This window comes from Halichoerus grypus, chromosome 2 (assembly GCF_964656455.1).
Source record: "Halichoerus grypus chromosome 2, mHalGry1.hap1.1, whole genome shotgun sequence".
NCBI classification, from domain to species: domain Eukaryota; kingdom Metazoa; phylum Chordata; class Mammalia; order Carnivora; family Phocidae; genus Halichoerus; species Halichoerus grypus.
In genome coordinates, this window is record NC_135713.1 from 79,869,299 (window position 1) to 79,893,360 (window position 24,062).

At 37.4% G+C, this 24,062-nt stretch overlaps 1 protein-coding gene across 13 annotated transcripts in view; it reads left to right on the forward strand.

The window, feature by feature from the left end:
• MCTP1 (multiple C2 and transmembrane domain containing 1) overlaps positions 1-24,062 on the forward strand; it is a 506,871-nt gene that overhangs the window by 158,124 nt on the left and 324,685 nt on the right. The window contains exon 1 of one of the 13 annotated variants that reach the window (XM_078067055.1): positions 13,361-13,602. The exons of the other annotated variants lie outside the window; for them this stretch is intronic. Within the exon in view, the coding sequence (XP_077923181.1) occupies positions 13,546-13,602 (57 nt within the window). The 5' untranslated portion in view covers positions 13,361-13,545. Of the gene's footprint in view, positions 1-13,360; positions 13,603-24,062 lie in introns of those variants that run through there. 13 annotated transcript variants of the gene reach the window in all.

The following is a 24,062-nucleotide window of genomic DNA, read 5'->3' on the forward strand; positions in this document are numbered from 1 at the left end:
CCATCTGTTCTTTGCATGCTGTTTACCTTTTCCATTAGATCCCTTAGCATAGGAATCGTAATTGTAAATTCCCAGTCTGATAATTCCCACAACTCTGCCAGATTGAGTCTGGTTCTGATCCTCCGTATCTTCAAGCTGTTTTCACCTTTTAGTATGCTTTGTAATTTTTTTTGTTGAAACGTAGGCATGATTTATTGGGTGAAAGGAACATCAGTAAATGAGACTTCAGTGATGTGGTAGTGAGCTGTGAAGGACTGAGAAGCATTCTACAGTGCCATGATTCAGTTTCAATCTCTCTTTTTTTTTAAAGATTTTATTATTTATTTATTTGAGATAGAGGGGGTTATGAGCAGGGGTGAGGGACAGGGGGAGAGGGAGAACTAGGCTCCCTGCTGAGCAGAGAGTCCAATGCAGGGCTTGATCCCAGGACCCTGAGATCATGACCTAAGCTGAAGACAGATGCTTAACCAACGGAGCCACCCAGGTGCCCCGCAGTTTCAATCTTCTAATGAGTCTGTGCCCCTAGACTTTGAACTTCTCAAGTGCTTTTCAGTCCTCCTCTAGCCCCTGAGGTGGACAGGATGGCTAGAGTGGTCTGGAGCTGGGTATTTCCCTTTCTCCAGGTTGCCTAGGCTCTGATTAACTAGTTGCCCCTGAGGGCAGGCCTCATTAAGAAGAACCGTGTGCTCTGACCTATTTCAAAATGGTTCCTTTTCCCTTCCCCCTGCTGGAAGCACGTGGGGATTTTTCTTTAATATTCACTGTAAAAAAATACTGGAGGTAAAACTCACAAAACTGTGTGGCCCCCCTATGACTAGACACCCTTGAAATTTTTTAATTCTAAAACTAGTTCACACTGAGCCTCTATTAATTCATCAATTCCAGCTTAGGTGTTCCTATCCTTACATGTTCCCACAGAGGTTTCTGCTCATGGGGTTTGGTCTAATAGGTTGTGATTTTCTTTATTTGTCTGTCCATCTCTCTAGTTTTTGAGTCAGTGTTTGGCCCTGTGACCTCACTTCTCTGCCAGATAAGAAGAGCTGTTGATTTTTCAGTTTGTTCAGCTTTTTACTTGGAAGGGCATGACTTCCAAGCTCCTTACATGCCAAACCAGAAACCAGAAGTCCCCCATCTGTGTTAATTAGCTGAAAGTCTGTGGCAAAGGAGAGCTTTCTCTTACCTCCTTTCTCTTTCTTAAACACCACTATGGACTCATCTTTTGGGGGGAATTCTTTTCAGCCTGTTCAAGCTGGATCTTTTATTCTTATGGCATGATCTTTCACCACTGAGGCATTGTTGTTTTCTGGCATAAAATGTCCCAAATTATCTTGTCCTTTCCCTGCTTCATACCTGGAGTCAGTCACTCATTTAGGAATCCCTGGTTCCTTTTAGTGGAAATATTTGGAATAAATGTTTGCCCTATGTGGCCATTTGGTCTATTTAATAAACCATTAGTTTGTTTCTATGTGTGTTGAATTTTAGTTCTTGCTCTTTTTCATTTCTTGGTTGGTTTTGTTTTGCTTTCACCCCTAATGAATTGATTTGATGTTTTAAATTTATTTACTTATTTATTTTTAAAAGATTTTATTTATTTATTTGAGAGGGAGAGAGAGAGAGTGTGTGCGTGTGCGAGAGAGCACGAGCAGTGGGGAGGGGCAGAGGGAGAGGGAGAAGCAGGCTCCCTACAGAGCAGGGAGCCCTGACTGCCGGGGTTGATCCCAGAATCCTGGGGTCATGACCTGAGCCAAAGGGATGCTTCATCTACGGAGCCACCCAGGCGCCCGGTGTTTTAAATTTATTTGATGATTTTATTTCTGGGATATGTAGTGATAAAATGACCACATCACTTGTGCTAGGTGCCATGACCTGTTGAGTAAATTGGAGGTGAAATTCCTGTGAGACAGAGCACTCAAAAGTGGAAGTGCTAGGAATGATGCAGTTATTTAATGAAAGCAGACAATCATGTCCCTAAGACCCAAGCCCATGAAAACCCATTTCATAAATGACTGACTTAGTTTCAAATAGGTTGAAAAGGTAAGGACAAAAAGTAAATATTGGGATAGCATTATAGTCACAAAAAATCATGAAGGAAAATAGTAATAAATCTGTGTAAAAATAAAACACTTCTTGTATAAGAAAACACCAAAAACAAAATGGAAAGGTAAATGACAAATCAAAATTGCATGCAGACCGAGGGTTATTATTCTTAATATAAAAAGAAGTATGTTTTTTATTTTTATTATTTTTTTGAACTTTATTTAAATTCCAGCTAGTTAACATACAGTGCAATGTTGATTTCAGGAGTAGAATTCAGTGATGTATCACTTACATATAACACCCAGTGCTCATCCTATGAAGTGCCCCCTTATTGCCCATCCCCCACCTAGCCCATCCCCCACCCACTTCCCTCCATCACCCCTCAGTTTGTTCTCTATCTTTAAGAGTCTCTTTAAAAAAAAAAAAAAAAGATTTTATTTATTTTATTTGAGAGAGAGAGACCAACCGGAGGGGCAGAGGAAGAGGGAGAGGGAGTATCTCAAGCAGACTCCACAATGAGCATGGAGCCCATCACAGGACTGGATCTCATGACCCTGAGATCATGACCTGAGCAGAAACCAACATTCAGATGCTTAACCAACTGAGCCACCCAGGTGCCCCCTTTTAAGAGTCTCTTATGGTTTATCTCCCTCTCTCTTTTTTCTCTTTTTTTTCCTCCCTCTATATGTTCCTCTGTTTTGTTTTTGAAATTCCACATATGAGTGAAATCATAGGTCTTTCTCTGACTGGCTTATTTTGCTTGCATAATACAATTTAGGTCCAACCACATCGTTGCAAATGGCAAGCTTTCATTCATTTTGATAGCTGAGTAATATTCCATTGTGTATGCATACCACATCTAAGAGAAGTAGGTTTTTAAATTAATGGGGAAAACCACAGATACACACATTTTAAAAAAAGGCACAGGAGCCAAGTCAGCCATTACAAAAGAAGAAATAAAAGTGGCCAATGGGTATAAATATTGTTCAGTGTCAGGATCTGGGTTACGTTTTTGATTAGGAACAAACTTACTTTTATTTATAATAAATAACATTACACTATATTAAAAAAAGTAAACCTAGCATTGACCTCAAAAATAGGACCCTAAATAAACAATGAAATCAGAAATTATTTAGTTGGATAAACAAAAATATGTTAGAAATCTCAAATACCAATTACTGTAATTTAAAGCTAATTGTGTTTCTGAGCTTTTGAGTAGCTAATCAAAAATGGGAACAGTTTTGACAATGTATTCTTACTATGTGATAAAAGCACTTTTATATATATGAAATTTCACTACTCAGTAAATAGAACCAATTTACGAATTGCTTAGACCAAAAGCCTAGGAATCATCTTTGATCCCCTTTTTCTAATCCCTTTCTTTTCTTTATACTCTATTCTATTAGCAATTTATATCCCCTTTACCTAAAACACGTCCTGAATCTTATTACACCTTCATCCAAGCCGCCTGGATTCTGCAACAACCTCCTGACAGGTATACCCATGTTTACCCTTTTGTCTCCTTGATCTAACCTGCACATAGCAGTAGGAGAGTTCTTTCTAAAAGAGATCATGTGACTCCCATGATGGAAATCACACCAAAATGAAGTCCACATTCCTTTCCATTGCTTCCAAGACCCTACAGGATGAGGCCCCCCCACAGCTCTTCAATATTCTCTCCCTCAACTCTGCCCCTCTTTCACTATACTCTAGCCTTCTGTCTCTCCCACACCAGAAGATCGTTTCTATCCCAGGGACTTTGGTTGTGCCAGTCCATGTTCCCAAAACAATCTTCCCCTGGATCTTGCCACACTTGCTTCCTGATCATCATAACACACAAGTGTTACCTTGTCAAAGTGACCAACCCTTTCCTGCTAGCTTAAGCTCTTCCCTCTTCCTACCTGTCATTTACTCACTATCACATTAGCCTAATTTATTTTCCTTATATTATATTTTGGTGTTTAATATTATTTATTTGTTTATAGGGTTATTTTCTGTCTTTTCTCATTTAGAAGGATGGAAATTCTGTGTCTTTATTCCAAGACAAGGGCCTCGCACAAAGTAGGTGCTCAAAAAATACTTATTAAGGACATAAGTTAAGGACATATGTTAACATCAATTATTTGTAAGAGTTGGTATTATAGACAGTTTTTTAAATCTATACTTTTTAGAATTTTCCTAATATGTAAAAATAAACATTGATTATCACTATAATCAGAGAGAAACCTTTAAAATAATGATTCCCCATCATAGTAGAAGACCCTAAGTCCTACCACATATGTGTGTTTGAACAATTATAATGCATAATGCATTTGAACACCATGAAAAAGCAAAACCATGATGGAATTATGCAAAACTACATACCAGGGGCTCCTATTAGAGCTATTTAGAACAATATTGTATGTAATATATATTTTAGAATGATACTAATATTCATTGATGGGTTGGGAAGTTTTCTGAAGATTCAACTGATTCTTTTTCTGCCCCATTCAGTATTCATGAAAAGACTTTACAATTAAAATCTTGCCCTTGATAAGAAAAGAAATTTCAGGACTTTTATGGTATTTAGTTTTTGTTCCTGAAGTTTTTCTTCCATTTATCTCCTCTAACTCTGTAAGACACTAAAAGCTTTTGTGCTTCAGCATACTGCAAGAATTAAAGCTTCTTCCATTTATGGAAACTCTTTTAAGCAGACCCATTTTCTCAAGCAGATTTTGAGACAATTCTTTGCTTTTCCCTTTTTTGCTTTTTTTTTTTTCTTGCTTCACAAGTGTTCTCTATCTTCCTTTTCCTTACTACTCTTAAGGCTCTCAGCAAAGCAGAAGCTGAGTGGCCTATAATCACTGCTCTTGGAAGTTTCCAACAGAAGCTATATTGGTTGTAAGAGGTTTATTCCTTTTGTAAATGTATAAATGTATCAAACTGAACATGCACTTAAGAATTTCATTTATGCCTGCCAGAGGATGAAAAGTTCTTTGGTGTTTTGCCTACCAATTCTTATGCGGTCATTAATACCCTCTTAAAGAAGCTGCTGAAATACTTCGAACTGTTGCTGTTGTTGTTGTTGTTCCCTATTGAACATTTCTCTTAGAAAATCACAATCTCCACAGTGGAAATACTGGATAGTTCTTGTGTGGCCCAGATGGACCACTGAGTGTTTTACATTTGTTTTGCAGAAGATGTGGCCCTTTTGAAGGAGTCTTTGCCCACAAAATCAGTGTGTGATAAATACCACTTTTCTTCACTATCTTTAAAGCAGCCTAGTTCTAACTCTCAGTCCCCATTCAAAAGTGTCTGAGGTCCCACTTTCACAGATGTGACCTGCCAACCTTCCTCTTGGAAACCCACGGAAGTCTCTTCACTGTTTCCCGTGCCTCCTTTTATTTCAAATGCACTGTCACCTCCCCAAGTCATATATCAATTAATTTCTTCAATAAATGTAAATGAAGAGAAAGTCGTTGACTTCAGGCTGCTTCTGCATTTACTTTTGTCCAAATCCAGCATAATTTACAAAGAGCAGGGACTACTACTCAATTTCTAATCAGTTGTCTTGACACAAATAGAAGACACAGGCTAAAAGAGGGTAGCCTGGAACTAGGAATCCTGCAGTCAACTTAAAAATGAGAATTCGGGACACCTTCTTTTCCCAAGGGTAGTACTATAAAGTTGACTGTGGTTTGAACCTAATTATTTTCACAATTCCCTGAGATCTCACTATTCTACAAATAAACCAATTCCTATTCACTTTGGACCTTGCTGCTCAGTCCCCTGCTCTGTGATCTTTTCCCCTAACTTTGCTGTTGTTTTTCTTTGCTGTTTCAAGGTTTGGAAGATGTTCATTAAAACAAACAAAATACAAAAAAAAAAAAAAATCCTCTGTATGCCAAGCACCTTAAACTCCTCGGAGGAAGTGGGTTTTATAAAAATTTAACATGAACAATAAAAAACAGTTTGCCTTGGGAAGAAGTAATCACTAAGAAGCAAAAAGAAAAAGAGAAAAGTACAAATACCAAGAATTTGTTACAGAGGGAATTTGGGAGTAGTTGCGTACTAACAGATGGAATAAAGGAATATTCAGAAGAAAATATATAGTATTTTATGTTAACAGAAAATTTGGAAATTCTCAGAAATGGTAAGAATAAATATTATATTTGGGATCCTAAGAGCAGCTTATAATTTTGTACTTTTATGTGATAAAGCAGAACTGTTTTTGGACTTAACCAAATCAGATTATTAAGGTTTAGGCAAAACAGTCCATCTTCTGCTTATAAAGAAATATGTGTCAATTTTTCACACCATATTTTCTTTGTCATAAGATGTTTTCATCAAGGATGTCTCTCGATTTATAAGTACATACTATTTTAACATTTGAAAGTGAATTCTTTAAATTTTTTCCCCTTACGCTCATTAAAGGGAAATCAGCAGTATTGTTAATTTGGTAATTCAGTTTCACAAAATTTATATGTTACAAGTCAAGACTCCAGTTTAGATCCTATTTAAGTTACAGGAACAAAACATTTTTTTTTTTTTTTTTTAAAGATTTTATTTATTTATTTGACAGAGAGACACAGCGAGAGAGGGAACACAAGCAGGGGGAGCAGGAGAGGGAGAAGCAGGCTTCCTGCGGAGCAGGGAGCCCGATGCGGGGCTCGATCCCAGGACCCCGAGATCATGACCTGAGCCGAAGGCAGACGCTTAACGACTGAGCCACCCAGGCGCCCCAGGAACAAAACATTTTGATAATTGATTTATTCAATAAATGTTTTGTGTGTGTGTGTCTTTTAAGTATTTTTATTTATCTATTTTTGAGAGAGAGAGAGGGAGAATGAGAATTAGCGGGGGGCTGAGGGAAGGGGCAAAGAGAGAAGCAGGCTCCCCGATAAGCAGGGAGAGTCCCATGCAGGACTTGATCCCAGGACTCTGGGATCATGACCTGAGCCGAAGGCAGACACTTAACCAACTGAGCCACCCAGGCACCCTATTCAGTAAATGTTTAATGCTACTATAAAGTTAAGCAATCATTCATGACCTTGGAGTAATTACAGTTTAGTGGCAGAGATCCTAATGGCAAAAAAAATAAAAATAAAAATAAAGGTGGGGGGGATTCTAGGACATAACTTGATCAGCTTTATCTTCTAGAACATTCATGGGCAATGAGGAGAAATAGAAGGCGCATGCAAGGAAAGCAGTAAGAAGGTACTTCAGTTATATATTGCTGCATAACAGACCGACCCAAGGTTAGTGGCTTAAGACAGCATCAGTCATTTATATTGTTTATCAATATGCAATTTGGGCAGGACTTGGCAAGATCAAATTGTTTCTGCTCCCTGCAACATCACTCAGTTGGGGCCTAGAAGTTCCACTTTTCAAGATGGTTTATTCAAAGTTGGTGCTGCCCATTGGCAAGGAGCTTAACTGGGGGTATAGGCCTAGTTTTTCTCCATGTGAGCCTCTCCATGGGCTGCTTGGGCTTTCTTACGGTATGGTGGCTGGATTCTAAGAGCAAGCCCTCCAGGGACCCAGCAGGATTGTGAGCCAGGTTTTATGGCCTATCTCCAGAAGTCACATAACATCATTTCTGCTATAGTCATAATTCTGTTCAAGGAGAAGGAACCTCCCATCATCTCTTGATGAAAGGAATGTCGGTCGCATTGCAAGAATAGCATGTGGAATAGGAAAGATTTTTTTCCCCTAGTTTTATTGAGGTATAATTGACAAATAGAAATTATATATATTCATGGTGGCCAATATGGTACTTTGATACAGGTATACATTGTGAAATGATTACCACAACCAACCTAATTAACATATCTGTCACCTCACCGTTACCACTTTTTGTATGTGGTGAGAACATTTAGGATATCCTCGCTTAGCAGATTCCAGGTATACAACATAGTATTAACTATAGTCACCATGCTATACATTAGATCCCCAGAACTTATTCACCCTGCATAACTGAGACTGTATCCTTTAACCACCATCTCCCCCGCTCCCCACAAAACCCAACTTTCAGTGACAAGACACACATAGGTAAACTGCTGTCGACTCACCCATTTAAAATGGCAGGGGCGGGGAGCAGGAGGCATAGAGCAATCACTGGCCCACCGCAATCAAGAAATCCATCCAGGCTCATGCTGCCAGTTTCTTCATTAGGGTGTAGTCCTGCTCCTGGGAATTGTCCTTTCTGGCTCTTGCTTTCACCCTATAGGTTCTTGGCTCTGCCCTCTGAGTCAGCCTTTATAGTCCACTAAGGACAAAAAAAAGCTTTATTTGCAGCCAAATAGCCTCCTCTCTCGGCCTGTGTACTGTCTGTAGTGCTGGGGGTTCAAAGTCCACTTTTCACTCTGTACTGTCTCCAGTTTTTAAATCCAATTTGGTGGTTCCTACTCCAGAACAATTCTCTTAAAAACTTTGTGGGTTTCCTGTGAGTCCACAAACGCAAGTATACTTTTTCTCTACTTTAGAATCCCTATGAGATCCCTCAAGGTGACATTCTTATGATTCATAGAAGCCCAGTTGTTTAATGGAGAGGATTTGTAAAGCATACTCTTAAGATGCTTAGAGGGCCTTTGTGTATCTAAAAAGTTCTAGGAGCCACTGCCTTAGATTCTTCTGAACTCCTAACGAAGGATTTTATAATTCAGCTCTGGATTATTATTTGCCCTAAAGCCATTTCTCAAGTTGAGAATTGTTTACTCAATTGTTTACTTACTTAAGGAAGGAGGCACTAAAGAAAGGAGGTCTGTGGTGGGGAAGGAGCAAAGGAACAGGAAGCACGGGGTAGGGTGGCAGTGATAAATATAATTTCAAAGAAGCCCAGTTTGAGGGGGGCTGTGTTGAGAATTTTATAAGATGTAAGACTAGGGAGGCATATTGCTAGTGGAGTTAACTGTGTTTGCTTATCAGATTATATAAATTGTATTAAGCAAAGAAGGTTGGACTGTTTGAGAGAATAGATAGCTGAAAGAAAGAAAAGATTATAGGTATTTTTCCTTTTTGTTCAGTGCCATTTTATGAACTGGTTAAGTAGCATGTTCTGTCCTCCTCCAAGATGATGGTCCCTGGAAAGAGTTTATGAACTAAATCAAACAGCAGAGACTTGTAAGGGAAAAAAACAGATCCAGGACTTAAAGAGACTACTAAATTGAGGATGGAGCTAACTTTTTAGACCCTGGCTCAGAAGGCCTAAATTGGATTGTTTAATTGGTATAGGAACCAATGAAGGTCTTTTCTCATTATTTAAATAGAAAAGTTCCCCTCACATTTACAGTATGAGTCAGAGGGTGTTATTTTTACCAAATCAATTCCTAAGTATTATTCTTAATAAAAGTCTATAATTTATGGATCTGAAAGTTCCATTTTAAGTTGAATAGAAAGCTTAGTTTAAAGTAGGAGGTATCTAGAAATAACAAGTGTTGGCGAGGATGTGGAGAAAAGGGAGCCCTCACACATTGTTGGTGGGAAAGTAAATTGGTGCAACTACTATAAAAAATAGTATGGAAGTTCCTCAAAAACTTAAAAATGAAAATATCATATGATCTAGTAATTTGACTTCTGGGTATTTACCTGAAGAAAACAGAAACACTAATTCAAAAAGATTTATACACTCCTATGTTTATTGCAGCGTTATTTACAATACCCAAGATATGGAAGCAACCTAAGTGTCCATTGATAGATGAATGGATAAAGGGGATGTGGTGTGTGTGTGTGTGTGTGTGTGTGTGTGTGTGTGTATTTATATATAACAAAGTATTACTCAACCATAAAAAGACTGAAATCTTGCCATTTGTGACAATATAGACTAAGGGTATTATGCTAAGTGAAGTAAGTCAGACAGAGACAACTACTATATAATTTTACTTATATGTGGAATCTAAAAAACAAACAAATAAGCAAACACACAATAATAACAAAAAATGTGGAAACAGACTCATAAATATAGAGAATAAACAGGTGGTTACCAGAGGGTGGGCGTGGGGGATGGACAAAATAGGCAAAAGGGATTAAGAGGTACAGATTTCTAGTTATAAAATAAATAAGTCATGAAGATGAAAAGTACAGAGTGGGGAATATAGTCAATAATATTGTAGTAACATTGTATAGTGGCAGTAACATTATCATGGTGAGTACTGAGTGATATAGAGTTATCAAATCACTGTGTGTGTTGCACACCTGAAATCAATATTGAAACCAATATATTATATGTCAACTATACTTTAAATTAAAAATAAATAAAATTGTTAATATGATAAAAAATAAACAGACAAATAAACATATATGTAAACACGTGTGTATCTTACCATGAAAAGAGAAGTTATGTTCAGAGAGAAGAATGTTGTAGAGTAATATGGAAAGCATATTCCTTTTTGTGGTGTAAAAAGTGTGTGCCTATATCACATATATGTTCATATATTCTTGGAAAATGAAGAAATCACAAAATTAAGAGCAGTCAGCTTTGGATATTGGGAAAGCAGGGACGGGAACTTTTAAACTGTGCTTCTGCTGTTCATGACCCATTGCACAGTTTCCATTTTTTTCACATTGCAAACAATTCTGCAGTGAATATTCTAGTATATCCATTGTTGTAACAGAGAGAGGGTGTGACCTAATAGCGTGGCCAGATCTAGGAGCTACGATAGCATCAGGAATCTGCCTTTCACATCTTTGACTTTGTTTTTCTCTTGATTGGCTTCATTTTTAGACAACTCACCCCAGGTGGTAGCACATATGTCAACCAACAGTTCTAGGCTTACATTCTATAAACTTCACAACCTCTTTCACGTTATCAGCAAAAGTAGAGTGTTGACTGTCAGTGGGCCAGCTAGGGTGGTGTGCCCATCCTCGACCCTACCACTGAAGTTCTGTAGATTGTATACACTGGTTGGTCAGGCCTGGGTCACATGCCCACTTCTGGGGCCAGGTCAGCATGAGGGGACAGATGGGTGACTTGCCAAATAAAAATCAGGATGATGATACCAGAAGGAGGAGACATATGTGCCAGTCAGACAAATATATCGGTGTCTCCTACAAATGTCTTATAGATAATATTTTATGTTTCTGTGAGTAGGAGATGAATAGACATCCTAATGGTATCCCGGTTTATCTTATAAGGACCAAAGTATTCTTATAAGTATCTTTCCAAATCTTAGCTAGTATAATGAAACAAGCACGTTGCTTATACTATTGTATATGAAAATAAAGCACGTTATAGGTTGAAGATCATTAACATTATGAAAAAGACGTAATTTTTCCAACTCAGGAAGTGTTATTCAATATATTTGCTAAAAGTTCAGTGATATCTTTTCTATGATAAATACCTTGTCTTTTTTTTAAGATCTTTCTCTCTTCCTTTTTCTTTCTTTCTTTCTTTCTTTCTTTCTTTCTTTCTTTCTTTCTTTCTTTCTTTCTTTCTTTCTTATCAGAATGAGAGAGAGAGAGAAAGAGAGCACAAGCAGGGGGAGCAGCAGGCAGAGGGAGAAGCAGGCTCCTCACTGAGCAAGGGACCTGAGCCCAAAGCAGACTCTTAACCGACTGAATCACCCAGGCGTCCCAATAAATACCTTGTCTTAGAACACTTTTTAAATATTGTATTGTTTGTCAAACTGTAGCCTAAATTCTATATTTAATTTATTTATTAAACCATGTTTATTATTATTATTTTAAAGATTTTATTTATCTGACAGAGAGAGACACAGCGAGAGCAGGAACACAAGCAGGGGGAGTGGGAGAGGGAGAACAGGCTTCCCGCAGAGCAGGGGGCCTGATGCGGGGCTCGACCCCAGGGCCCTGGGATCATGACCTGAGCCAAAGGCAGACGCTTAACGACTGAGCCACCCAGGCACCCCGGACAATGTTTATTAAATTCTACTATGTACTCATCACCATGCCAGAGATTGGAGATAAAATATTGACTACAAGGTCTCTGCCCTCAGGTTTCTTATAATATGGTTAGGGACCACAGACTATAAAAAAGTAAACGAATGAATAAAGGAGAAAATTCCAGGCTGTGGTGAACTATGAGGGAAATAAAAAGCATCATGAAATGGAAAGTAATTAGGGAAGGTTATCTCAGCTAAGGTGGTAAGGGAAGATCTCTCTGAAGAAAGAATGTTTGCACCGCAAGTTGAGGATGAAGAGTGAACCCCAAACTCTAGACCTATGCTGCCAGCTACAGTAGCCACTAGCCACGTGTGGCTATTGAGCATCGATGGTCCTTAGTTTGAATTAAAATGTGCTATAAATGTAAAAGGCACATTGGATCTCTAAGATCAGTTCAAAAATTGTAAAATAATAATTTTTATGTTGATTATGTGATGAAATTGTAATATTGCAGATACGTTGGGGTAAGCAATATTAAAATTAATTTTACGTATTTCTCTTTACTTTTTTAACATGACCACTAAGAGTTTAAAATGACATATGTGGCTTATCTTATGTGTCTATTGCACAGTCCTACCCTATGTGGTTTCAATTTGCTGTAAATGACATGTGCTTTTTCATCTTTTTGTCCTTGATCATGCCAATGGCAATTGAATTTATGTAGTAGATTTTTCTTCGAGGATCTAAATCTATAATATTCATTGACTGAGGTGTATAAATATAATAATTCAATGTGTGATCAAGCCTAACACAGCTCAGAGTTAAGAGGTAGTGGGTGGTAGAGAAAGCACAGAAAATTGCCATTTACTAAAGGAGTTGTGTCATTAGTCATGTTCCTTTAGAAATGTTCACAAAACAGATAAAGGAGGGCTCTGGGTTGGAAAGGTAGGCAGAGCAAGCTTCACAGGTAATGACAGCGTGGGACAGGATTTCTGTGGGAATCAGCAACAGTGAACCACAAAGACCTCTTTCCATTCGCTGCTTCGTGAAGAAGATTCTGTTGTGTTGTATAGAACTGCCATTTCTTGCATATTAAAATAGAGCTTTGTTCTACACGTTGTTTTTGAACTGATGGGAATGTTGGCGACTTTCATGCGCCTCTTTGTTGTCTCTCTGTCAGGGCGATGCTAGCAAGTTCACACACATTTAATAACGTTACATTAATTCCCTGCAGAGAGCAAGCAGAAGAGTTTTCTTTGTGCCAGGTTATTCTCATTCCCATTTGTGGCTTGTGCCACGGGGAAGAGGTTAATTACTTTAAAAATGCACGTTTGATTTACAAGCCGAAATGTTTACATTTTATAGTTTGCAAACAGTTTCGGACCCCAAATGTGATGGTTGTTATGTAATCTGACAGTTTTGTGAGGAGAAACTCTACCCTTACTGGTTTGAGAGAGAGTTGAGTCATATCCTGTGAATGTGAAGCCACGGTATTTAAGCATCACGGGTTCCTCTTACTTTCGTTCCGAGGGGCTGCAGTTCAGAGCAGTGAGTGCTCTCTGTGGAGAGGCTGTTATTGGCCCTTGGGGGTGAGCAGCCTCTCTCCTGAGGATTTGGGAAAGAGAGCCAAGTCTGAATATGCAGTTGTCTCACTGGAATGAAAGATGTTCTGTTTATTTCTAATCAACGATGCTAGACACCTGCAAGCTCAAAAGTGCCTGCAATTTGCCATTTGTTTACGATAAGGTGAGTTCCATATTTTGGTTTATTCATTGCATCGGGACAGCCTGGAATGAACGTGGCAGTTTTCGTATCTGATTATGCTTCAGAAAATGCCTTCTCACAAGTATTGAAGGTGGCATTTGAGATTCTAACACAAGTCATTTAAACTTACAGTACAATCCATTTGCGAGATACCTAATTTAATAGATTAATAGCTCCTTTGTAATAGTTTTTTTTTTATAAAAAATGCAATACTTGAGAGGCGGAAATATTTTAGTAGTTTTATATCATTTTAGTTTTTCTTTTTCTTTTTTTTTTTTTAAGGATTAAGTAGTACCAGTCTCTTTTTTTTTTTTTTCCCTTTTTGCTATTTTCTGATCTTGGTTAAAGGTGAAACATGCATAAAATTCATATGATTATGCTTCGATCTTACTCTAAATAACCATAGCTTGACAACTGTATTTCTCCACTGAAATAAAAAGTGGTATTAATAATTATTAGGAAGTTTGAAGTTGAAAAATAATGAGAGCCTTTCGCCCTTTCATATTTGGCCTCCTATATAAGTGAAAGGCCACCATATTCATAAACTTCTGACTGATGTGTTAGCTTTAAAATGTGTATGAGTTTATCACAAGCCCACCTCCTCAGTTGCTCTTGGAGACACTCATATATAAATTAAATTATATGGATAGAAAAATCTGTGGATAGAAAAGTGAATGAGAGGTCTTTTTCAAATTCTTTAAGCTTGCTGCTGAGAGGTTGGGGTGAATGACAGGAATGCTGTCTTGGTTTTTTATTGATTAAAGAAATGACATCAAATCAGAACTAATGCTGGTACCTGGTGTCACATAACTTTGGACGTTCATATTTAAAGCCTATGAATTCTTTTGAGGTAGAAAAGGTTAATTTGATTTTGAGCTGTGAATAGCTGTGAATTTGTAAGATATTAATGAATCGAGGGGTTTTTGTATGTTTAATGACAGTTGGCATTAGACTACTTTCTTCTTGTTCGACCCACTGTCATGCTTATAGATTGTTTCATTTCTATTCAAAATTACACTCATTACAAAACTGCTTAATTCTAACTACGATGTAGAAATTACTTTTTGTTAGGTATATATTGAATAATTTGTTTCCACAAAGGTCAGGAGGTCAATGAGCTAATGGAATGCATGTAGTTTTCCTCTTCTTTGAAGGGGAAATTAAAATTAGTCCAAATTCCAGGGGCGCCTGGGTGGCTCAGTTGGTTAAGTGTCTGTCTTCAGGTCAGGTCATGATCCCGGGGTTCTGGGATTGAGTCCTGAATCCTTGGGCTCCCTGCTCAGTGGGGAGCCTGGTTCTCCCTCTCCCTCTGTTCATCCCCCACCCCTGCTCGTGCTCTCTCTCAAATAAATAAATAAAATCTTAAATAAATAAATAAAGTTAGTCCAATTTCCACACATCTTTGAAGGCAGTATTCCAAATTGAGAAAATAAAGAACTTTAGGGAAAATGACTTAGCACTGTGAGAGCCTTTGGGAACTTGCATAGTGAAAAGGCACATATCCCAAAAGATTAAAATCCAAACTATTATAACAATGAATCATGGAACACTATATCTAAAACTAATGATGTAATGTATGGGGATTAACATAACAATAAAAAATTAAAAAAAAATCCAAACTATTATAAATAGAATATTCTGATACCAAATCTGTATCAAACTCTACCTTTTTTTTGGTCTGGGCAGAAAGGGAGCTATTCTGGTTGGTTAGGAATTCTGCTTGAGAATTTTTCCTTATACTGTACGTGAATTACTACATGTCAACAGAAAGAATAGAATGCATCTACTTCAAGACAGAAACATGTGTTATGACGCTTTCCGTAGTTTCAGATTCTTAAATATGGATTATAATGGCCACACAAACTGTTGTTATGAATTAAAACTCAGACCGACAAAATGTTGTGAAATGAAGTCTTTACAGTCTGCTCTGTTTCGAATATGGACTTAGTCATTTACGACATTGTACAGCCAGCTGGTAATTACCTGGTTAGGTAATTGAGACACCTTGTTTCCCTTCCTTCCTTGCTGTGGTCCCCATTCTTTGGCTATATTCTTTACACTTCAAGAAGGGGTGTGGGAAATGCATGGAGAGAGAGAAGGAAAGAGAGCAAACACACATAGTGTACTATTTCTATTTCTCACCTCTCTCTCAAAATGGTTTTGATGAGGAAAGAGGTCACGTAGATAGCTAAAACGAGTCTTTCGATAACCTGTGGATCTTAGTTACTCAGGAAATCCCTTGACCTGTGAAATGAAGAATAACTGGGAGCTTGCTTGAGAAAACCTTTTTGGCCTCACAGGATTGCTTGCAAAGACGAAATAATTTCACACCTGTTGCTGTATTTTATTAACTGTAAAGTGTGAGACATATTTTTGAGAATTTTGTTTCTTTGTCTTCCTATAGTAAAGGGGCTGACAAGACATCAGAGATACTCAGAATTCCACTCTGGATTCAGAATATTTCTTTTCAGTAATAAAAGGCTCCATTTTCTCCTCTTTGTAAACTATTTTACTGGTTAATTTCCAATTTATATAAAAATATTTTGCAAGGATGAGCTCCAGAAATAAAAGCCCAAAATCCAATTTTACCTCAGTCCTATTGCTCCTTTAAAATTTCAAATACCTCAAGGAAAATCGTCCTCACTCCAAAGATATTTATCAAGTGGCAACTAAATTTAATTTTCAACCTAAAGCAACATTATGTCCCTCAACTGAGGACTGCATCCGCAGAAGCACAAAGCATGACATTTTTCCTTTGTTTTTAAAGATTTTTCTTTTAAGTAAGGCTTTGACAGTTTCAAAACAATTTTTTATAGAGTACTTATTCTGACTCCTGAAAACTAAATCTTTCTGGAAGATGCTTTAGATCCTATTGTCTCTAGTGAATCCTGCTGGATATCAAAAGTAACACACTTGCTGGGAAAAAGAAGCAGTGCTAACTCTTCCACCTACCTCTGAAAATCAGTTTTGAGGATCAAATGAGACTGTTGTTGTGAGAGGGCTGGTAAACTCCACAGAGCTTACAAATAACACTATCACAAAGTAAAATATACAAAATTATGTATTTGGAACAGAACTTGATGTCATCTTACAAATTCTCATTTCACAAAGAAGGGAATTAAGAGCCACTAGAGTTAAAATGCTGCTTTGCTTCACTCAAGCTAGTATCTGAGTCAAGACTAAAGCCTGGGTCTTTCTGTCTGCTCAGTTAGCTAGAAATTGATCAGAAGACTAGCTGTTTCTTGAGTTTCACTATTAGGGGTTTTTTAAAAAAATAAATAATATTTTTCAAATATTGATGAACATCTTTATTGGAAGCTATATCCCTGGAGAATATTTTGCAGAAGACATATGGCCTTGTGTATAGGTTTCGTGGGCTGAGGATTCTCTGTTGGATCTAGTTTAATGGAGCATGAAGTTTCGGAATGATTATCTAACTATAACATCTGACCCTTGCAATCTCTTAGTTTCTGCCAAAGTGTCCAAGTCTGTGTACTCATAAAAAGTACACATATGTAATGGATAGGGGTAGATTTTGTAGCTTTTAAAATTGTAGGTAGTATGGTAGATGGTGTTGATATGTTTGTTGAAAGTGGTTAGCAAAAAGAGATTTCTCCGGATGCTTACCCTTAAAAAGAGATTAGGAAAATTTAAACAGCCAATAAGACTTGCAACGATTTCTGTTAGAATTGATCTGGCTGTTTTACATTTATGAAACTCTTTTCTTTATCAGGGACATGAGATGGGAGAAAGATGACTTTTCAAATTACAAAAGTTGATGACATATATCTTACTATAGCCAGGAACACAATGAGTTTATAAAGAAAATTTTTCTTTAAAACCTCTTAGTATTAAGATTGAAAGACCTATTAATTAAAAATTTTGTTTTGTTGGTGGTATTAATAAAAGTTATTTTTTACCCCAAAGAACCAACACATGATCATCATTTCTTTTAGTAAAAGTGTAACTTATATGAAAGGTGCATGCTATCTGCATATCTTATACTCCAACTTACAGCTTCAGTAAATAAGTGAAATTTATCATCATGCTGTCTTATGAACAAATCCTAGCCCTGCTTGGAATAAAGTTCACTGCTTACTTTGATTCCTAGAACTATATGAATCTGCTATATAGCTATTAGGAAATAAAGGAAAAGAGATGAGCTAAAGAGGTAAGGGTCTTTAAAAACTTTAAAAAGAAATGCAAGGTGATGGTGTGTGGTTTAAGGGACAGAGCCCTCGGCACGAGGAGTGTAGTGGCAGGAATCAATGCTTCTTTGTGATATTGACCCCTCCCATGGTTTTGGAGGTAACAGTCTTCTTTTGGTTTTGTTTTTCTGTCTGCAAAGCTCAGGAAACACAAGAAAGCCAGACAATCATTCCACATACCCTATAGGTGCTTGGTAAATATTGATTAATGATCCTGTGAACATCAAAGTGAGTGAAACACTTTGAACTCATTTGAAGAGTCTATCGATGTGCCATTGGTATAAGTGCCAAGGTTTATAAAACATCCCCTTAGGAGAAGCCCAAGGAAGAAAGCTTTGGAGTTGGTTTGTTGGGTTTTAGTTCCATATTAATTGAGAAAAGATGCTCAAATTAGTCACTTGATCTTCCTTTGCTTGAGTCATTTCACTAGTAGAATGGGATTAGTAGTATTTATTCATGGCAATTTATAGCATCCCCAAAAGTAATAAATCAAGTTCTATATTCCTCACTCCACAAGTGATTTTGTCCAAGATGAAAATAACAGTAATGGCTAACATTTAATTCAGGCTATATAATACCTTTTTATGAACTATCTAAATTAATTTCTTAAAACCACCTTATGAAATTTGGACACTATTATTATTCCCATTCTCCATCTATTAAAGATAGAGAAACTGAAGTATTTAAAGTGATTCATCCCTGACATCATACAAATGGTTGTAGAAGGACCAGAATTGAACCAAGGCTGTCAGGCTTCAGAGCCACATTACTTGACTACATTTTAGGCTGCCTCCAGTTAGAATCCCTTGATCCCAGTAATAGGAAGTGACTGTTATAAAGTGCCACAGAGAGGAAAAGAAATCTTTTTAACGTTAATGCACTTAATCATTTTGATGACTCCAGCATTCTCATTCTTAGTGAAACCCAGACCTTTTGAACCAGAAATATATTAAATTTACTCAGGAATTCATGTAAGATGAGGCTAGTAATAATGCAAAATGTGTCTGGAATGAGTAGACATAATGGAGAGTTCTCCTGGGTGATCCTAGTCTTGGGCAATATGAAAAGATTCCCTTTTTTTTGAGGTGTGGGGGGAGACAGCTTTCAATGTACACATAATCAACTTATACAGTCCCAGAAAAGCTTGTGGAAATTTTTGTGTTTTGAGGGAAGATTCATGTCATGTCTCCTTTTCTCTGTACACTCCGTAATCATTTCCTTAGGGAAGGTATTATTTGGGGAAGGAGCACATTGAATGAATAGTAGAAGGAGTTTAGGTCTATTGTGCAACTAGGTACATTTTGATCTGCTTTCTCCAGAGACTCCACAAGTTATGCTTGAAATTCTTGGGTGGTTTTCAAACCTTCATGTTTCTTTAAGTTTTGTAAACAAGGACTTTCTTCACAATGTTGTGTACCCTTAGTACTAGTATGATGACTAGTACATAGTAGACTGTCAGTAAGGCTTTCTTGCAAGTTAGTTGGATGGATGGATGGATGGATGGATGGATGGATGGATGGTAGGGATGAAATGGGACTTCTCCAGATCTGCTCTGAGTCATGACTCATGTAGCTGAGACTGGATTGGGACCAGACTACCACTGTGCATGTGGACACAAGGGAATGAGTTTACCCCGATTAATCTCATACTTTATCATCTGATAATTTTCAACATGGAACTGGTATAGCCATAATTCATTTCTTGCCACAAGCTTTTCTCACTGTTTCATATTAGAGTTTCTTTAATTACACATAGGAAGCATCATTGCTTTTACTCCCTTCCTTCGAAAGCTAAATGAATGCAGATATATACATATACAGAGAGAAATTAGATAAAATCAAAAGATCAAAATAATTTTAATTCCTAAATTAATGGGTATTGTCAAAGTTTGACTATCTTAGGATTTATTGTGAAAAATAAAATGCAGAAGAAACAACTGAGGCAGAGTATTGAAGAAGAGAAAGGTATTTAAAAAATCATTTTAAAATGCTTATTTTCCTATTTCTTTCGATCTTAGAAGAGAAGCTTTGTTTTTCCCACAAAATTTCATCAAAGAGCTCAAACTAAGAAGTCTGGGAACCAAAATTTATTTGGTATCACCAGTCACTTGTGAGGGATGTTTTCCAAAATGAGGATAGTGACTAAGGAGTTGGGTTAGGGAATACTGCAGATTTCGAGAGAGGGTATTAAGGTGGTTATTGTTTCAAGTTTTCCAAGGGGGAAAACACAGAGAAAACTTTCCTGTAAAAACATTTGATCAAATGCAAAATATATACAAATTTTAGACAATGGGAACAACTCTATTGGGAAAATTACACATTTGGCCTTGGCCCAAAGCAATCATTAAAAATGAAACACACACACACACACACACACACACACACACACACACACAAATCCCAGTCTGCACAAAAAAGTCATTGGCTGGATTTTCTTTTTCCTGGTCCTAAACACAGCAGCATATGTTCACTATTTGAGGAAATTCTATTCCTTGGTGTACAGGTGCCTTGTGTTACTTGAAATGCATTTGATCCCTATGACTCACGGTTACTGGTGGTGATTTTCCTACCTTAGAAATAGCATGTTCCAAGTCAACAGTCAATGGAGAGCATTACCTTGACCACAGCTGACCTGAATTCTACCCCGTACAGTCTGGGCTTCAGTTTTAACATCCCTCAAATGAGGGATCCTCTAGCCTTCTCTCGTTTCCCAAAGACTAGGAATTATTTTTGGAGAGGATTCTTTTCTTTCTTTTTCATTTTCAAGTCAGTGGTTGCTTTTTATTTTCAAATCAATTCTGAAACAATTACTTCCAACTTTATCTAGCCAAAGTGGCTGAAAAACTTCTGCTAAGTTCATGCCTAGAGTTTGAGAAATGTTCATGCTATAAATAGATATATGGATGGAGAGATAAATGAATTAATGTCTCATGGCGACTGTGTACTCCGTATGTGTAAATTGCTACAAAAAATCATGAATACAACAGACATAAGAAGATTTGTAGCTTTATTACCTCTTTTAAATATTCGGTAAATTACACAATATATTAATGTTCAAAAAGTTTTTGAAAAGTACATTGCAATTCCAAAAGTATGTAGATTACTACCAGGACGCCACTGATGTCGACACGAATATGACTTCTTATAGTTATTTTTAGAAGGAATTAAGGTGATCATTGTTCCAAGCTTTCCCAGGGAGAAAAGAACAGAAAATTTTCCTGTACAAATACTTGATCACACACAACTTTTAGAGTCAAAATATGCAAATTGTAGACAGTGGAAACAAACCTATTGGAAAAGCAGTTCTGTTCTTTGGCTCCTACATGGCAGGTGCTTTACAACAAAGGGCAGAATCCCCATTTGGATGTTTTTTATATATCAGACACTAATATGTATATTTTTTCCAGAAATCGACTAAAGTCTGAAAACTATATTTGGTGCTTAAAAATCCTTTTCTCATCATATCTTGAACTCTTCCACTACATCTATTATTTTTGTATGTTTTCATAAAAGATTACTATTATATTTTTCTATTCTAATTATATCTTTTAAACAACACATAAGGAGAAAGTTAATTAAAAACTGAACATCAGTTTCATTTAAAAAGTATAGGTAAGTGAGTCAAAGTAGTTCAAGTATTATACCACCTGTAAAATTTCCACAATTCCTCCCTTTATCCAAGCAACACTATATTCATATTCACAAAATTTTGCAATTGAAAGGTGCCTTAGAGATCAACTAGCTCAACTCTCTCTTTTTGCAAATGAAAAATATTCTGGCACAGGCAAGTTAAATGACTTTTTCAAGGTTATATACATCCAGCTCCTGACAGCCAAGCTGGGCACGGGGTTCCTAACACACAACTCTGCGATCTTTTTACTTCATGAGTCAATGAGAGCATCATGATCTGAATTTAGTATTCAAATAGCACAATGGATTTGTGCCTCTTATTAAAATGTTAGTTGTGCACAGCAGAAGTCAATTTAAATTTGGCCTAATTTCCTTTTGACCACTAAGCAGTTTTTTGGGGGCCATATTTTTTTTGGAAGGGCATATTTTAAGCACAGAGGCTACACAGAAGCTTTTCCTGACACCTGAGAGTTTCTCTCTACTCACTTGGCATTGCAGATGGACTTGTAATTATGGGGATAGGTGCACATTTAAGCACCTGTGCGCATCTAAGTTGTACTTTTCCACACCCTCCAGTGTTCCAGATCTTCAAAATGAATGCCTGCGTCAAACTGACAGAAAACTTCATAAATGCAAATTATTGTGTTAGTAAACAACATACATATTTACTTGAATCGTTTTACCAAATAAGTGGCAACAATCACTAAACAATGCTCTGTCCTAATTTCTACACTTTTGTCGTTAAAGTGAGTAAGGCATTGGACGTCCCAGCCTCATTGCCTCTCTCTTGGTGGTTGCTGGGGAGCTTCGAGGCCACACGCAGGCAGCAGCGCTCAGGTGGGAGGCCCCTTTAGAAAATAGCCCAGATGCAGGCCGTGCCAGGTAATATGGGCTGACCTCCTTCTTTTTGGATAAGAACCAGAACAATTGTGTCTCATTTGGCTTCTCATTTGCAACTGCAGTGAGGAATGAGGAAGGCCGATTTTTTTTCCAGAGTATTCTTTGGAATGCTAGCTCTATGAAAATGACATTCTGTAATCAAATAACTTCGGGAAATGTGATATATTGTGTCCTCTTTTTGCATATTCACACTGGAGGCAAAAGACAAGCACTTTAAATGCTTTAAAAGGGGGATTTGTTTAATATGCTCTAACCTGGTATTTCTCAAACAAGCCCATTTTTAAAATATTACCTACTCCTATCGTGGAACACTCTGGAGAAATACAGATGAAACATTCCCCTCAGTGACCGAATGTCCTAAAAAGAGGGTCAATTGGGACATATGAATTTGCTGTTCCCTTGGGGTCTCTGTCTCTACAAGTCCATACCGTGAGCTCACTGCTGGTATAACAAGTGTTTAAACAACAGTACTGCATAGTTATATTCTCTGTGTCTGTGTATACATACATACACATATTACTGTGTTTGTCTAAAGCAAACTGCTTACTTCATGAGTTATTTAAGGAATTTTTAAGAGTAATTTTGACTTTGAGATTTTTACCTTATTGAATGATGTCAGAACCATCTAAAATACTGTATTTCTGAACTGGTATGTTCAAGAAACAATGGAAGCTCAAGGCAGGGAGTGATGAAACTCTGAAGCAGGAAGTGCGGATGATTTCACAGGAATGCTCCTTAAGCTGGATCTAGAAGGATGGGTTGTCATTTTCCCGGTGGATAGGAGCACAGGCACAGAGGCATGGCTCAGCATACCAGTTTAGGAACCTGGTTTAAAAGAACAAAAAACAGTATTTTTGGAGTCTAAGGTGGATAGAGGGGAATGGCTGATGAGGCAGGTTGAAGCAAGTCAGTTCATAAAGGTCTTTCAATGCCATGTTACAGAGCTTGGCCTTCACCTGAGAGGGCAGTGATTTTTCAATTGGATGGTGCATCAGATTCACCAGGAACCTTTTCCAAACTATGTGTACCTGGGCCCTATGCCCAAGTGATTCTGATTGATGAAGTTGTGGGTAGAGCTTAAGAATGTAAATCTGAAAGAAAAGCAAAGCTGGTGGCATCACAATTTTGGACTTCCAGCTCTATTACAAAGCTGTCATCATCAAGACAGTATGGTACTGGCACAAAAACAGACACATAGATCAATGGAACAGAATAGAGACCCTGGAAATGGACCCTCAACTCTATGGTCAACTAATCTTCGACAAAGCAGGAAAGAATGTCCAATGGAAAAAAGACAGTCTCTTCAACAAATGGTGTTGGGAAAATTGGACAGCCACATGCAGAAGAATGAAACTGCACCATTTCCTTATACCACACACAAAGATAGACTCCAAATGGTTGACAGACCTAAATGTGAGACAGGAGTCCACCAAAATCCTAAAGGAGAACACAGGCAGCAACCTCTTTGACCTCAGCTGCAGCAACTTCTTCCTAGAAACATCACCAAAGGCAAGGGAAGCAAGGGCAAAAATGAACTATTGGGACTTCATCAAGATAAAAAGCTTTTGCACAGCAAAAGAAACAGTCAACAAAACCAAAAGACAACTGACAGAATGGGAGAAGATATTTGCAAATGACATATCAGATAAAGGGCTAGTATCCAAAATCTATAAAGAACTTATCAAACTCAACACCCAAAGAACAA